This window comes from Diplotaxodon limnothrissa, linkage group LG19 (assembly GCF_057381915.1).
Source record: "Diplotaxodon limnothrissa isolate DT_005_m linkage group LG19, D_limnothrissa_male_GT1.1, whole genome shotgun sequence".
Taxonomy (NCBI): Eukaryota; Metazoa; Chordata; class Actinopteri; order Cichliformes; family Cichlidae; genus Diplotaxodon; species Diplotaxodon limnothrissa.
Genome location: NC_140614.1, coordinates 272,501 through 289,808, shown reverse-complemented (window position 1 = coordinate 289,808; position 17,308 = coordinate 272,501). Strand labels below are relative to the sequence as shown.

The 17,308-nt window shown below is 44.6% G+C and overlaps 1 protein-coding gene across 1 annotated transcript in view; it reads left to right on the top strand.

Moving 5' to 3' along the window:
* Window positions 1-17,308, top strand: part of LOC146611507 (MAM domain-containing glycosylphosphatidylinositol anchor protein 2-like) — a 183,055-nt gene that overhangs the window by 126,798 nt on the left and 38,949 nt on the right. The window contains exons 9-12 of the mRNA XM_085343664.1: window positions 2,467-2,739; window positions 6,311-6,459; window positions 11,677-11,854; window positions 15,699-15,719. Coding sequence (XP_085199790.1) covers window positions 2,467-2,739; window positions 6,311-6,459; window positions 11,677-11,854; window positions 15,699-15,719 — 621 coding nt within the window. The remainder of the gene's footprint in view (window positions 1-2,466; window positions 2,740-6,310; window positions 6,460-11,676; window positions 11,855-15,698; window positions 15,720-17,308) is intronic.

Genomic DNA, 17,308 nt, shown 5'->3' with positions numbered 1-17,308 from the left:
GTGGTGGTGACAAGTTAAACAAGTTAACCTTTTTTGATTATTATTATTATTAAAGTGCAATTCGAAAATGTTTTTTTTGAAATGAAGACTTAAAAAGCATTTTTAAAATCAGTTTATTAAATTGGAATTCAAAAATGAATTCACAAATGCAGATTTTATTCTACAATTCATTAATTAAGCACAGAACTGTTTGGCTCTTGTGGTCCTCCGTACTGTAGCAGCTGTTTAAAATCACACCAAGGGACGGGGGGGGGGGGGGGGGGGGGCTTGGACGTTTGACCCATTGTTCTCTGGAAAATATTACAGCCTAGGAGAGCAGCTGCTTTATTAAAACCAAATGATTACAAACTTCAAATCAATTAAAATACCTCTGAGGCACAGGAATGTGCAGGTCTTAACTCAAAGCTGGTGCTTTCTCAGGGTTAATGGCAACATGTGCAGTAAGTTGCCTTCAGGTGAATCATGGTCAGTGCATCTCTCTGAGTGCATCCTAACAGCAGCTTTCATTTGCCAAAGACAGTATGATGTGGTAAACATGGCCATCGCTGCATTGTAGCATGAAAAGCGTGACACAGATGCCCCGAACTGCTGAGCGGATGTTGAAACAACAGCCACTCTCCCGCCTACAGTGTCATTAAAGAAGGTTGCTGCATGAAACAATGTGAAACAAATTCCACTAAAATCCCAGAATCTCGTTTTCAACATTTTTATTATCTTTAATAAAATCCAGCATTGCAGTGATGCGCACATCATTGCATTCTGTTGAGATTACCTCGTACATTAAATTGTTCTTCGTTTGGCCCTGAAGTGTCTCGTGGAGCAGCTGCTCAAACTGCAGGAAAGAGCAGAGTTCATCAACAAGCTGGGACTGGGTCCAGCAGTGTATTATGGGAAAGCAGGGTTAGAAGTCTTCTTTGACCAATCAGAGGGCTTGGCTGAAGGTCGGCATCAGGCAGAAGCGTCCGGTTGACCTTTACATGTTCCTGCTGTGTTTCCCTCTCAGTAGAAGGTCGTGGAAACATGTCCAGGGGCTCGAAACGAACCTCAGACCTGTGTGTGTGTGTGTCTGTGTGTGTCTGTGTGTGTGTGTCTCATGTACACAGGATGAGTTGTGCACCATCTCAGGAAATCACCTGTTTGAGTGAAACCTGGATCCTTGAGTGGAGCAGACTAATGGCTCGTGTGGTTCATGGTTCAGGTGCCAGAGTAACATTTACTCTGCTCAAAGCCTTTTCATACGTTACAAGCTACATTCACACTATTGCTTTATTGAACTTAGCAGAACAGTCGACGTGTCACCATAATTTGGGGCTCAACATCTTGCCCAGAAACAGCAGCTCAGTGAAGACCTTACAGGACTTTGAGTTTGTGGTTGCAGGATCCTCGGGCTCTCGGGGAGATATTCTCTGGGCTTACGAGGCAAAAACCTTTTTGAACCTTGTACATCTGGCGTAAACACAGCACTTCAGAACAAAAGGGTGATTTGCTGAAAGTGTCCTACTGTGTCAGGACCTGGACACGTTGCTGTAGTTGATGCAACCATAAATCCTGTAGAAGTTCAGTGTGGGTGCAGCAGGACGAAGATCCAAACTACACCAGAGTCCACCTCTGATTGGCTCCAAGTCTGGACTTACATCCGATTGAGATGAATTCAAACCCTCAGTGCAGGTACAATAAGAAATGAGGAAGTGGCACCGTGGCTTCAGGGCTTTTTCCAGTGAAACCACGGTGGCGCTCGCTTCAGTTTTACTGAATAACAAAGTCCATTTGTAAATCTCGGCCCTGTTAGAAGCCAAAAGGACCAGGAAATGCTTACCTACCTTCCCATTTACAGTACCATTGCAAACCCTATGAGCCGGGTCACTCCTCACTCATTACGCCACGTTTGAGTGCTTTTGTGCCACCTCCACCCGTCCTGACCACGAAAGTCAACTTGTTTTTCTTCTCTGAGACATTCGTGAGCTTTTACATCTTATTGGTTCTCTCCATCCTTCAGATGATGTTCCTGTCTGCAGAAAGGTCGCAGGACGGCTGCTGCAGCTGCTCTTTTCTTCTCTTTATTCCTTGTTTGGCATCAGGATGTTAATCTGTGAAGTGACACCTGCAATTCGGCTCAAAGCTTCTGTTAAAGTTCTGCTGGAGGGATTTAAAAACACAGTGCACCTCAGCGGAGCACCGCAGCACCAACGCACATCTGAGTTTAAATCCTATAAATATGTAAGAGGCTATTTTCAAGCCATTCTGGCTTCATTAACAGTGAAGTGAACACAGCCCTGAGTAAGATCTGGATTTGTATGATTGAAGTGCAGGAAGTGATGCCATTTCTCCATTATTTTATTTATATATAATATTTATGCTGGTTTTCATTGTGTGAAGTTTGTAATATTGGTTAAAAACAAAAATGAGACCAAGTGAAGAAAGCCTGAAATCAGTAGTGTCAGAAACCTCCCTGGCTCTGTGTTGCAGTCCCTCCCGCCGTAGAGCCCGAGCACACGGAGATCCGTCAGGCCCTCGGCCGGGCGTTCAGCCTTACCTGCCGTCTGCTGCGAGCTCATCCGGCTCGCCTGCTGCGATATGAGTGGAAGCTGGGCACCCGCCTCCTGACTGTCGGACAGTTCAGTGACCAGAGAGACGACACGAACTACCACGTCAGAGCTTTGAACAGGGAGGGCTATGGCGAGTACACCTGTGACATCACCAACGAGGCCGGGGCAGGACGTTGCACGTTCCTGGTCACAGGTGAGCTTTATTATTTTTTGAGTTATTGCACTTTAGTCACTTTATATTTAACATGACCTGAGTCATCGTAGATTTTCCTGAATTGCTTGACTTGTTTAAAAAGTGAAGACATTTGACTAGAACTTGGTTCTCGGTGAGGTTTTCAGTGGACTTGGTACCTGTAGGTTTTGCTTATAATAACCAGTCCGCTGTAACTGTATGCCAGGCGTTTATTAGCAGCCAACATGAACGTCCGTACACTCGTAACAGGAAGTACACATAACATCTAAAGAGAACCACAGCGACACCTGCTGGAACTCTCCGTAACGGCAGCAACAGGAGGCAGTATGGACAAACATAACATTGCTGTTATCTACAGTACCTAATCTGAACATGTTGGCTTAGATAATGTGACCTGATCATATCTGGGACACGTCCCTGTTGATTATTGACCAATGGATGATTTAAGGCTGACTTTGTACTCGTCTGGAATGAGTTCAGACCTGACTTTTACGCGTCTTAATTTTCCAACGAGCTGCTGTCACTGACGACACGCTGCCTGTAGGAGTGCTGCAGTTCCCTACTCTACATGACCTCATTGTCAGCTTAATAAGAAAGGTGTAGCTGCCTTCATGACAGCATTGAAAATATTACTATAGGGATTTCTAAACAGTTTTATGTACCATAGTGTAATACAGCCCAAGGTTATTAGTCATAAGTGGTTTAAGAAGCCTTATGTCGGACACTTGATGTGAGCCTGACACCTCCTGCTGCTCTGTAAGATCAGTTGGCCCACAGTCTGACAGCTCAGGAGGCAGAGCAGGTCAGCAGGTCAGCTGCTGATTGGAAGGTTGGTGGTTTGATCCCTGGCTCCCCCAGTTTGCATGCCAAATATCCATGATACTAACCCGACTTGCTCTCCACATCCATCGGAGTGGATGAATGATAGTTAGAAAAGCACTCAGTGCTTGTGTGAATGGGTGTGTATGGGGTTAATGCGCTTTGAGTACTCCAGGAGAGCTATATAAGAACTGTACTAGCATGCACTGAAACCAGTGAACCACTGAAACCAGTGAACCTATATACACCATTGTCACAGTAATCATAGGGGCACTTGATTGCAAGATTAACTAGTTAGCTGGTTAAATAAGGCATAGCAGGGTCCTGAGTGGAAACAAGTTCTCCATAACTGAGGCTCTGCCAGATGCTCACAGCTCCGGCCACCAGGCTGACGTGAGATACCAGAGAAGCTGAGGTCTGTTCTGAAAAGATCCATCCCATCCACGGTGCGCGCTCAGCTACAGGAGAATAACAGCAGCGAGTGTATTCCCATCCAGAGCTGAAATTGAGCAATTCTGGAAGAACATCTGAGAGAGAGAGGTGTCACATGACACTAACGGTGACTGGTGGACTAAAGGATGAGCCGGTCGCCATCACCAAAGCAGACAAGCGCAGAGCTGGACAGCAGCAGGACCTGACACGCTGAAGAAGCTAACAGCACTACATGTAGCACAAAGAAAGGGTCTGCTGACAGCGGGTACTCAGTCATGAAGGATCCTTTAGATTACTAATGTGTACACACACACATATATATATATATGTACACATGTGTGTGTGTGGAATGCTTAACTTAATAATTTTAGCAGTGTTTGTATCCCGAGCTTCAGATGTTTCAGTTTTTTTGTTGTTATGAGGATTTTATCTTAACGTGAGGAAACGAATAAAATCATAATTTCATGTAACTGAACAAGCATGGGGAGAGAAGGCAACATTTAATATGTTTAAAATGTTTTTTTAAACCTTTTTTAAACCTTTTGGGGTTTGAATCATGGTAACTCAGCTCGTTACGTTTTCAACAAATACGTATCAACTTTTGTGGAAAATAAAAGAGAAGGCATCGGACGAGTAATCCATCTCTTTAATTACACAGGTCTGGTTTTGTCTCATGTGAATTTGGAGTTGTTGTTGACTTCCAGGCTGAACCGACTCTGCGGGTTTCAGTCTCTGAGTCCACTTGTGTCTGCGTCTTCTCTGAAAGCTCCCCTGCAGAGGCACCCTGTCAGCGCCCAGAGACTTCCTGTAAAACCCGCCGCTGTGTTAAGCCTCTTATCAGGGCCGACCGCTGAGCAGCAGCGCGTTTTGCAGGCAGCAGCAGAAAGTGCTTAAAGAGTGGAGTTGTAAGCTCAGGATATAAAGATGATAGAAAATGGTGGTGATTATGCCAGACTTGTCATTTGCTGAGGTGAAGTTTGCGTTGTTAATCAGGTGTGAACACACTGGTGGCATTTTAAACCTTGCTCATCCTGCAGCGACCAATGAGACAGCGTAAAGCTTCAGAATAAAAGTGACAGAAGCAGACATGAAACTGTGAGACAAAGTGCCAACATGACGACTCGCCAGACGGTCTGACTGCTCCTCCCACCGTCAGACAGATGAAACAAACAGAATTTTAATAGGATGATTCATTTCTGTCTGTTGAAGTCACAACAGCAAAAGTCATTTTGTGTGTTTTTAAAGCCCTGATTTCTGCTGAAGTCTAACATAAATAATCTTGTTGTCACACAAGCAGAACACACACCATTGGTTTAAAACAGTCACGTAAAACACAAGAAAACATGAGACGTGAGAACACCAACACAGTGCTGTGCTGCTTCCTGTTGCATTTACTGTTAGTCTAATGGCATAAGGTCACAGAAGAGGGGCCTGAAAACTGAAGGCGCTGCCTCCCATTCTACTTTAAATACTCTAGGAACAACAGCAGGAGTGAAGTGCTCTAATGGGTGCATACAGGACTGTAAGGCCATCAAGGTTAGATGAGGCCTGATTATTCAGGACCTTGAAAAGAGATCATGGATGCCAACGGTCAAACCAAACAAGTCAAAAGCTGTGGCTACCAAACAAATGAGACTGCAGCCACTGTCCCTGGATCAACCGTCAAGTAAGGCAAGGAGCTGCTGATCATTTCAGTTGTGCAGGGAGGGTCTAGCATGCACTGTGCACGTGCACAGAGATTAGTTAAATGCCCTCAGCCAACTGCTTCAAGTCCCCGTAGTAACACTACTGATCAGCTGTTTGGAGTAAAATAGACTCAGTGGCAGAATTAGCAACAGTATCACATAGAAAGAAATCATGTTGCTGTTAGCATTATATATTTATGAAAATTTAACTATACTGCCATCAGCTAATCCATCTTTGTTTATTGATACTTATGTTGATAAAAGCAGGTTCATACACACAAACATACAGAGATGCCATTGTTACAATGTGGTCATGTGTATCACTGACACAGCCAAGTCTGCTTAATATTTTTGAGTCCTGTGAAAGCAACCTGCAAGTTGCTGAGAAAAGCAAGAGTTTTGCTAAACTGGCCAACAGCCTTGTTTTGGTTGGTAGTTCCACCATGCCAAGCATCGCCACACAAACACACAACAGCGAGTAATCTGCAGCCAAAGATATAAAAACGACCCATCGTAACACCAAGTGTCACACACTGAAAAACACGGTGACGACATTGTTTTCTATTCATGAGTGAAAAAGACATCCTGGACCTGTTTCCAGCCCTGTGTGACCTCTGACCCAACTGCCTCCTCAGGAAAAGCCAACCCTCCAGAGTTTTACTACGACACCTACAGCGCTCTGTGGCAGAGCAGGCCGCGAGTCTACGGCTTCAAGCTGCAGTGGACTCAGATGGAGCCGAACGCTGTGGATCGAATCCTGGCCTACAGACTCGGCATAAGGCAGGTCAGTGCAGCAGGTTTGTTATTTGAATGCAGCAATCAGTCGTCCCCACAAATGTCTTCATTTGCATTTTGTTTGTCCGAACTCAGGGGAGGTTTTCCAGAGTTTATAAGGGTCTTTGAAATGTCTAAAATCCATCTATATGCACGTTAGACTTTACAGTTATGGATTATGAGACTTGCTTATAATCCATAACTGTGAAGTGAGTTATGAAGTTAGAAATATTTAATTGAAAAAGTCTGTTGTAACCACTGAGGACTGATTTGCTGACTTCCCCCAGGCTGTATTTACAAAGAGCACGGTGACCACATGTGAGGTGGGAGGAGATGTTTCAATCGGACACTAATTTACTGAAAAAGCCTTTTGCCTGTTTTTTGCACTTGATTCTGAAATGAACTGAGTGCACCGCAGCTTTTTAAACCACCCCTGAAACTAGCCATGCATACGAGGGGTGTTAGCATAGTTAGTAGACAGACTAACTATTCTAATAGCTGTGCTTCGAAGCAGCTTTGTGATTAAAGGAAAACAACCAGTGTGAAATTATAGCTTGCAAAGAAAAACATGCTTAAATTAGGAACTTTAAGTTGTCATGAGAAATAAGAAAACTACAACTCCACAAACTCGTGTCTGCCTTTGTGTTACTGTTCTAGATTCATGTACGTTGTTCCCAATCCCACTCTGGAATAACAACATTAACTTCCACAATGTCCGATGTCGTGGTGTCAGGATCATCTTCATATACTGTCTTATGTGTTTGATACAAGTCAAATATTAAGCACCTTCAGTGCGCCAGTAAAATAGAAAAGCACTGTATGAGAACCAGTTTACCATGTTACCAAAAATAAATAAATATGGTGATGTACTAGACAAGACAAGACGCTTCACCCGTTGCCTACTGGTGGTGGTCAGAGGGCCCGGTGGCGCCAGTGTCCGGCAGCCTCGCCTCTGTCAGTGCGCCCCAGGGCAGCTGTGGCTACAATGTAGCTGCCATCACCAGTGTGTGAATGTGTGTGAATGTGTGTAAAGCACTTTGGGGTCCTTAGGGACTAGTAAAGGCGCTATACAAATACAGGCCATTTACCATTTACTAGTTAGCTTTGCAAACAGGTGGTGTAGCAGCTAGCACTGACACCTTGCAGCCAGAGTCCTGGGTTTGAACCTGCCTTTGGCTTCTCTGTGTGGAGTTTGCATGTTACCCCATATGGGTTCTCCTCAAGCTACTCCAGCTTCTTCCCATAGATCAAAGACGCGCGTGCTAGGTTCCGCATTGGCTGCAGGATGAATATGGATGCAAGCGTATATGTCCTCTGTGTTAGTCCTTTGGTGGACCGGCAACCTCTCTCCCAGCCTCTTGTGGGCAAGACTCCAGCCCTCTGCGATCCCAGTTAAAATGGCATTAAGAAAATGGATGGACTGATAGTCACGTTAACTGATAGATGTCAACTAAAAAGTTGTTGTTTCTATACCTCGTTGTTCCTGCATGTGTTCTCTTGGTGTTCTTGCTCCATTAAGAACATCACAAAGTGCCATGCATGTAAGAAACTCCGTCCCGGGTCATCCGTGGATCGGGTTTCCTCCGAGGCGTGGGCACCTATCAGCAGAGATTGTCCATAACCTATAGAACTCAAAGGAATATTCTCAAGTAATAGTCAAATATGCCATTCAGCGTGTTAGTTACAGTGCCGGGAGTAGCTTGGGAGAACAAGGAAACAGACTGCTTCAGGTTGCCTTCCCAAACCAACTCAAAGTTTATTCATCAGACAACAGTTTATATAGAGGAAAAAGGTTCGTGTGTCAGCAGATTCTCAGTTCAGACCGGTACAGACCAAATAAGGAAGCGCCTTCCTGCCCTCTGAGCAGAGAAGTATCCTTTGTATAGTTTATCAGTTCAGCTACAATTTATGATTATCCCAGCGAAATACACTCCTAGACATAGAATACAGAGTTCTTTCATTAGTGAATTCTGAAACAAACCACCTGGCCTTTAACAAACCTTTCTCTAAGAGATAAAGAAGGGAGGATGGGAGTAAGGGAGTGATCTCTGTGGTGTTTTCAACCTTGAGGCACCAGCCTGTGATTCTTACACATTAATTCTTGGGTCACAGAGAAAGAGAAAAACAACTAGTAAATGGGCCTTATTGAGCAACAGTTTTCCTGTATAATATCACTATAAAACAATATCCTGTAAATGCTCCCATGGTGCTAAAATACATAACAATGCAGTTTGCAGCAGTGTGCTTAAAGCATGGGGAAACCAAACTGAAACATGCCTCTGCTTCTCTGTTCTTCTGTCCTCGTGGGGCCTGTAACAGACTTTTAGATCTTATGGGGCATTCAGTGTTTTCTCTATAGTTGATTTTACCCTGCAGAGTCACATGGAGGTAAAGCCCACAGTGACTGACCACATAGTGTATACGAGTGAGTGTGGGAGAGACAGAGAGTAGGTGGCAGTATTCCTCCTCCTTTCTCTCTGTCGGGCTTCACCTGCAGTGAAGCTCTGCTAAAAATCAGTGGTTGTGTAATTGTTGTAATTGCAGGTGATCTGTAGGGATTAACAAATATTAAAAGGACATTCATTCAGTTTTTAATGTTTTTAGAAGGTTTCAAAATTCTGGGAATATTTTCCCTGAAAGTTGATTGTGGATGTTTTCAGTGGGAGAAACGTTTCATCACTCGTCTAAGTGACGTCTTCAGCCTCAGCCGACCTTATAAACACTCAGGGCTGCATTTATTAACAGAGAAACACTGTTCCAGAAATATATACAGATCTCCAGCACTGTGGCTCCCGTGGCGATTCCCCTGAATCCCACAGTGTGAGTGTAGTGACTGTGGCTCCAACTTTCCCCGTGCTCCCAAACCGTGACTCCGATCCCTGGCGACACAAAGAAACACACATGTGGGCAAAGGTATCCACACTGGTGAGGTTTAGCAACACTGAGAAACACAGCCGTGCTAACCAGGGTTAACTCAACGATCCGGTGTTGACCAGAGCTGAGCCGCACTGCTAAATATGACGGTCATGAAGAAGGTCATCAGCACAGTTGACGTCTCCCGTATGTCCTGATGTATCAGAAGTTGGTAGTGATCCCGTACGTGTCAGGACTATCGGAGCAGCTGAGATGCATTTTCTCTAAACACCGGGTCTCTGTGGCTTTTAAACCCCAAAACACGCTGCACCAAAAACTGGTCCACACCAAGGATCGGGTCCCCGACACAAACAGAGTAACATAGTGTACGCTGTTAAGTGCAGGAGGATTGCCAGGATTTATACATCGGGGAAACCAAACAACCTCTGGCTAAGAGGATGGCACAACACAGAAGAGCCACCTCGTCAGGCCAGGACTCTGCAGTCTATTTACACCTACAGGCCAGTGGACACTCTTTCAATGATGAGGATGTAACATCCTGGACAGGGAGGAACGCTGGTTTGAGGGCGGAGTCAAGGAGGGAAAGACCATCTCTGAATGGAGGAGGGGCCTAAGGGTACATCTGTCACCATCTTACATGCTGTGATTGCAGCCATTCCCCACCTCTCTGTGAATGGGACTCATTGATCAGTGTTCATGACATTGTGTCTGTGAAGGTTCTCAGTCATCCAGCTCACCTGAAACTCTGGCTGATTGGGACCCACACCCAGTTTCACACCTTGGCTCAGGCGATCAGAGGATCATCAGGGGTCCTTTTGTCCGTCCTTGGGGGGAAACTCCCACTAGGTTTATATCTGGGACTCTCCACCATTTGACCTTAGAACTGAAGAAGCTTCTCGGATGAGAGGTGAAACGTCTTCAAGCAACTTAAAGAAGTCCAGACGCTTTTCTTTGCAAGCTCCTTTGGCTGTTCGTGACATTGTTCCTTCAGTGGGCTGGCTTCAGTCATTATGCAAATGTCCTGCTTATAAGGTTGGAAACCTGCAGTCAGCTGAGACCGAAGACGTCACCTGATGATGATGATGAAACGTTTCTCCCACTGAAACGTCCAGATGAACAGAATCAACCTTCTGGGATCTGCCTCCCTTAGTTTTCAGCTTCATATAATACACACTGATCACATGACTTGGTGTGCTTGGTATGGCAGAACAACACACACACACACGTGTATGTACACACACACACACACACACACACACACACACACACACACACACACACACACACACACACACACACACACACACACACACACACACACACACACGTGTGGAAAATGTTCCTGCAGCACAGATTCCTGAAACTCTACCTGAGGTCCCTGCAGCAGCAGCCTGGCATCATAAAATAAGGAGCAGGAGGAAGATGTGTTCCCATGGCAACTGGCTCGTCTTTTCATTCTGCAGAGCTGCTGAGAAACAGAGAAAAGGAGGAAGTGCTGATGGGGAGAAAAAAGTTATGAGGAGGCAAACAAAGTCGGGGAAGAAATATCAAAATGTTTAATTTGGGGGAAGGAAACTGAGAGATGACACAAATCAAGACACAACAATTTAAACACTTGTGCCTCAAGTATTCCCATACAGAAAATCACACCAAAGCAGAATTCAGAATTAATATTTAATTTATTCGTTGTACTGTACTGACTGCACATAATGAGGCACGATGGTGGTGTGGGAGGCACCATAGAGTGACAGATCAGTCACCTGTTTATGAGCCATTAAAGAGTCCATGTTAGTAATCGTGTTATATCAAGCAGACTGAAGTACAGAAATGACCTATGACCTTCTGATACATGTTACATTTCTGCAGCACATGTTTTGTTCTTTGCAACATTGTAGCTCCTGTAACGTCCTGCAACAATGAGGTGTTGGTCATGCACCATAGACAGGCATGGATTAAGGAGAACCTGAAGATCTCATTGCATTGTGGTGAAGATCTGCATAATGTGATTTAAATTGGGTGATAGGAAACTGGCCTTAGTGGAATATGTGCTCAGTTACAGCTGCTCTAGTGCATCATGGAAACAAATATGGCAATAACGCTTCCACAATTTCTCATTCTGCCTCAGCTTAGAGTTTCTGCATAGCTGCTGCTTGTCGACATGCAGTCACGTGTTACGGTAAAGTTAGCCACAGTAGCTGCTTCAGGCTAACACGCAGAATGTTCCTGTTGTTGTTGCCCATTAAAAAACCTATTGAACATTTGGCACGCTGTGCTGAGTTTAGGCTGATCTGTCGAGTTAATCGAAATGAATGTGTTATTTGGATGAGTTGGAAAATCCCGCGTTTTGTTTCAGATGGGTCAGTCTCGCTGGTGGGAGCAGGAGATTCCCATGGAGGGAACCATCCAGAAGGGGGAGCTCTTGACCTACAACTTAACTGAACTCATCAAACCTGAATCCTACCTGGTCCGCCTGACACCCATCACCCGCTACGGGGAAGGAGACTCCACTGAGCGCATCATCACATACAGCGGTAGGCTGCCTCGTTTTCTATCGTTCAATCCCCGAACAAGAGCAGGTACACAAACACTGCCTCGCAAATCTTTCTGGAGGAATTTACACGCACAGCTGTTTGCAACGCTGCTTCAGATCACTGAGGTTCACGTTCATGCACAGCTCTCTTAAGGCTCGCGACAGTGTTTCAGGCTGGGTTGAGGTCTGTAACAAACCTCTTTTTTCCAGGTATTCTTTAGTAGATTTGCTGCATGATCATCGTCCTGCTGTATGATCTAAATTCAGCAAAACGTTACATGTGCTTTATATTGAAGGTAAAACCCTAAAATACAAAGCAAACAGAGAAAAAACCCAACAATCAACTCGATGCATGCTGGGTGCCAGTGGCACCACCATGCCTGATGTTGTGGGGACATGCTGTGTTTGGTTTTTGCCAGATACGGTGATGTACATTATGGCCACAGGACATGACAGAAGTCTTACGGTGTGTTCAGATGCAGCTTGGCAAACCAAAGCAGTGCTGCCATCTTCTTCTTAGAGAAACAAAGAAGCCTTCCAAGCAAACTGTACTTGCTAAGGGGTTTTGAATTTTACTGTCATGAACTTCAACATTTAACATGCTAACTGAGGCCTGTAGAGTCTGAGATGTAGCTCTTCATACGCTGCAGCCATGGAGGCAGTTAAGTCATACAGGACTTTTCCTTCTCATCCCTGCCATACATCCGTGCTTCAGATCTCCATGAAGCTGGCCGTGGTGTTTCAGCGTCTAACGAAGACGCTGGTGGGCTTTCCATCACCCGATGAGTTTTTTTTCACTCATCTCTTTTCACTTCCTGTTTGTCTGTACACCGACATGTATTTAATCAGTGATATTGTTCGACTCTGGCCTTCTCTCTGGTTCTGTTTTAAGCCACTGATGAAACAGCCTGTAAAGTGATGTCAGGAAGCATGAGCTGATATGAGAAGGCCGGTCTCACAGAGGAGGGCTTCACAGGGCCGCTTAAATGCCTCAAATGTTGAATAATAATTTATATCTGTGTCCAATGACTTAAGATAACAAGACTTTTAGCTGGAAAGTTAACACTTCAGCTAAAAGTGCAAACAGTTGAAGTGTGACAGGAATCCTGGTGGAAAGTGCAGACAGGAGTCAAAGTCAACACAGAAACACGAGTGGAGTAAAATCAGGCTGACAGAGAAACAACCTGCTCACAGCAGGAGACGCTGATGCACACGTAAACATGACCTAGTCTGCTGCCTGATGAGGACTTTTGACTGTCAGCGAACATCCTGCCACCTCCAGATCACGATTTTACCTCTGTGCCACAAACACAACCATGATGGTAACTGCACTTTGTAATAATAATAATGATGGATTGTATTTATACAATGCCACTATTCATTCACTCTCACACACTGGTGAAGGCAAACTATAGTTGTAGCCACAGCTGCCCTGGGGCAGACTGACAGAAGCCAGGCTGAGATATCGCGCCATCGGCTCCTCTGGCCAACACCAGTAGGCGGGAGGTGAAGTGTCTTGCCCAAAGACACAACGACCGAGACTGTCCGAGCCGGGGCTCGAACCGGCAACCTTCCGATTACAAGACGAGCACCCGACTCTTGAGCCACGATCGCCCCATGTTTGTGCAACATGCCCTTTTTCCTCCACCTAAATGCTTTGTATCTAACATGCACACATGAACACATCAGAGAGCAACTTGCTTATCTTGCCCAAGGACACTTATGCATGTAGACTGGACAATAGACCCTGTGCACGAGACAATGCTAACTTCCTGGTTTGAGACCGGATGTGGGGTTGTGCATTTCCGGTAGCTTTACTTTGCGGTCAATCGCTACTGCGAAGATATATCCTCCAAAATCATGTCCAAAACTGGAAAACGTAAAGATGGCGTTAAGTTACAAAGAGCAGAAGGTGGGAACACTCACCGCTGTCGTGTCATAAAAAATCTAATGATCAATTTTGACGTTTAAAGCGTTTAGATCGATCAGCTGTTTACATCACTCAACACAAGCAGAGCTGCATCACTGCAGCAGAAGACACATCGTCCACATTCAGAAGCACATCTCTGTGTAGTGACTGGTCTCATGATTCAAACAGGCAAATGTTCAGCATTCAAACTACAGGTGAAGAACAGTCAAACCAGATGTTTCCCCATTATGTCGATATCAGCTAGTCAGGTACACACCTACACAGCATGTTAACAAACCGTGAAAAAAGCCACACAAAATGAATGATTGCTGGTAACGGTTTCTATACGTTAGTATTTACGAAGGGTATGTTGTGACTTACCTTCAAGATTACAGCGGTCCCTCGCTATAACGCGGTTCACCTTTCACCTCGCTGTTTCGCAGAGTTTTTAGTGCAAGTTTGCATGCTTATTTTTACGTCACATTGTGTCCTGCGTCCTGATCGCTGCATCGATGCTAGCAGTGTGACTCTGCAGTGCAGCGCTGTATGTCCACGATGTCCACCAAACGTTTGGCACCGTCAAAAATAACATTGGCTTTCTTCCTGCAGTAAATATAAACAACGACAGTATTCAGGAAGAAAAACAAACATTGCAGATATTTTATCGTAACTCTGGTTTTACGTGTCTCATCAACACAATTTAAAAACTGGTATAAAGTCCACACTTTGTCCGTCAGTTGTTCCGTCTGTCCTGCTCACATCTCCAATGGTTGTACACGTTGTCATTAACGTGGCTTCACTCCACATCAGCCGCTTTGCTAAAACACCGGTGTCGCACATAAGGACGCTGTCAGAGCCTGTCAGCCACGTTGATCAGCTGCTTATATACGAATGTGAATCGCGTGATTGGCTGGACTGTGGGATAAGGCGGCATCGTTCTGATCCCACACGGGAGCAGCCAGTCACTGACTAACACTGCAAAAGGTTAGGTTAGATGTTCTTTTGTGCACGACGCAGATTTTCTGTGCCAGCAGTGCACAATTGCGCACGCGCACAGCTTAGAGGGAACACTGGCCAGGAATCAAACTACCAACCTTCCTTCTCTACCTCCTGAGCTACAGACACCGCAGAGAGCAGCTCAGGTTTCAGTATCTTGCCCAAGGATACTTATGCCTGCAGACTGACGTTCAGCTGGGTCACATGATGCTCTGCATGTCACCATGTGACATCTGTCAAAGCTGGATTTAAGAGAAGAATGGATACCCTGAACCCTGCAATTAGGTAATAAAAGCTGTTTCCACTGCGTGTGATTTAGTAGATTTAGGTTTTCTAATCCTTCATTAGTTTGTAAATGAATTTCCTCCCAACACAACACCTTGGCCATGGTTCAGGGTTCTTGTCAGATCAGCATTTCCTGATGTCCCACGGTTTGGATAAGAACAGCATTTCCAGCATGGTTTACATTTGGTCAGACACTGAAGTGCTGTGGTAATATTATTGAGACTGCCACAGTGTAACAAAGCACAGGACAAGCGCACACCTCAGTGTGTCGAGGCTACTTCCACTTTCGAACAGCTGCTTGAGTGTTCAAGGGTTTTATAGGTTAGAATCAGGGTTGGGTTGTAGGGTAAGCAGCCTGGGAGTGTCACCGAGGTCCGCACAATCCAATCTATTCTTATATCATAACTTTAGCATGATGAAATGTGTCCAGGACAGAGGGGCTCGCTATCAAACAGGTTTACACTGAAAGGTCACTTCCTGTTTTTTGTCTTGTATTTCGTCATGATCTAAAAAGCTGTTTGCAGTCCAGCTTGGTTTGAAACGACACCGTTCTCACGTTTGTGTCACAGTTACTGTCCTGGATCATAACGGTTCTGCTCACACTGAGTGTTTTTGGACTGTTCTGACTGACCTCTTCTTTTTTGTCCCTTCACAGCTCCTGTTAACCCACATCTCAGTAAGTATCTGCCCACACTGACACACAGTCACACACTGGGCTGCACTTGGGTTTAAAACAGTCCAAATGGCCTTCTATACTGGGAACATAGCTAAAGGTGGATTAGCCATATACAAAGAGTGTAGGCTCCTGCAGGAAGTACAGGAAAAGCTTTTCAGGTGCGTCCCACCTGAGCTGCTTACAATCAGCTGATATTTATTTATTCTAATATCATAACTTCTATGAAACGTGACCTGGCCAGCGGCGCTCAGAGTCCAGGTGGAAGTTTGAACATTTTAAGTCATATAATATCATTGGTCGATCACATCGTGGTTATTCCTGCGCTCTTCTGTTATTTTAGCATTTTGGTTATTGTTGTTTGTTAGTTAGTTGCTTCCTGTGACTAAAAGTTGGTCATATTTTTACAGGTAAAAGTTTATATAGCGTCTTATTTTCCTTGAAATGTGACGGGTGTCCGTATGTCTACTTTTCACTTCCTTCCATGCGCTGACATTTTGCATAGGACCTGTTTGTTGGTGACAGATCAAACGTGCGCGTCTACCCTTGCACGAGGAGATTACTCCTGATTGGATCACTTCCAAACTCGCCCTGCCTCTCTGCACAACTTAAATAATTCTGATTGAATCTCATCTCTCGGGAACTTTTTCATCTTGTTCTGTTCGTCGGTAAAGCGTCAAAACATTTCATCACGGTTTTTTGTCCTCGTGCGTTAGTTTAGTTATCGAAAATAAAGGTAGCTGATGAAAACTACGACTGAAAATAAACACTGGTTTGGAGCCAGTTCGCTTTGGCTGCAAGGAATTCAATGACTCCTCCAGTTCCATCTAACAAGCCTCTGGCAGTTTGTGGTGCATATGCTGTGAGAAACACAGCTCCATGGTGTTTTGGTCGAGTGTTAACTCTAAGCTCCACATGCTCTAAGAATTGAAAAGTCTCCATGGCATCACCAAACGCTCCAAAGTGAGCGAGCACAGTGTAGAAACTGTGAAACGCATTTGTACCATGGTACTGACTACTCAGAGTTTGGCTTCACGTTGTGACATTTACATTTAACGTACAACTGAGCCTGCTGTGCTGTAGCTCTAATACTTTACCTACTCCATCTATTGCCAGCGTCTGTAACTTAGTCATTTTGTTGCTGAACTGCAGAGCTGCTGCAGTGACAGACTGCTGCATCCTCGATGCATGAAGGAGCGTTTCTGCAGGTCCTTCCTCCCTGCAGCTGTCAGACTGCACAATCAGAACTGCTCCCAACAAACAGATGTTTACATCTGCACTGTAACTGCAATAAGTTAATTAACCGATTCACCCTACAACCTGCTCTGCCTCTTATCTGTAGCTATTTTTATTTAATTTAATAACTGTACATTACTCTGTTTATAGTAACCATTGTCCTTAATGTTTCTGCTCTGTGTCCTGTGTACTGTTTGTTTGTGTATCTGTCTTTCTGGCTGCTGTTTCAACCAAATTTCCCCTTGTGGGACAATTAAAGGATTATTCTATTCTATTCTATTCTATTCTATTCTATTCTAATAGGATGAAAGTAACATTTTGCTGGTTTCATTAAATATGCTAAAGTTATTATTATT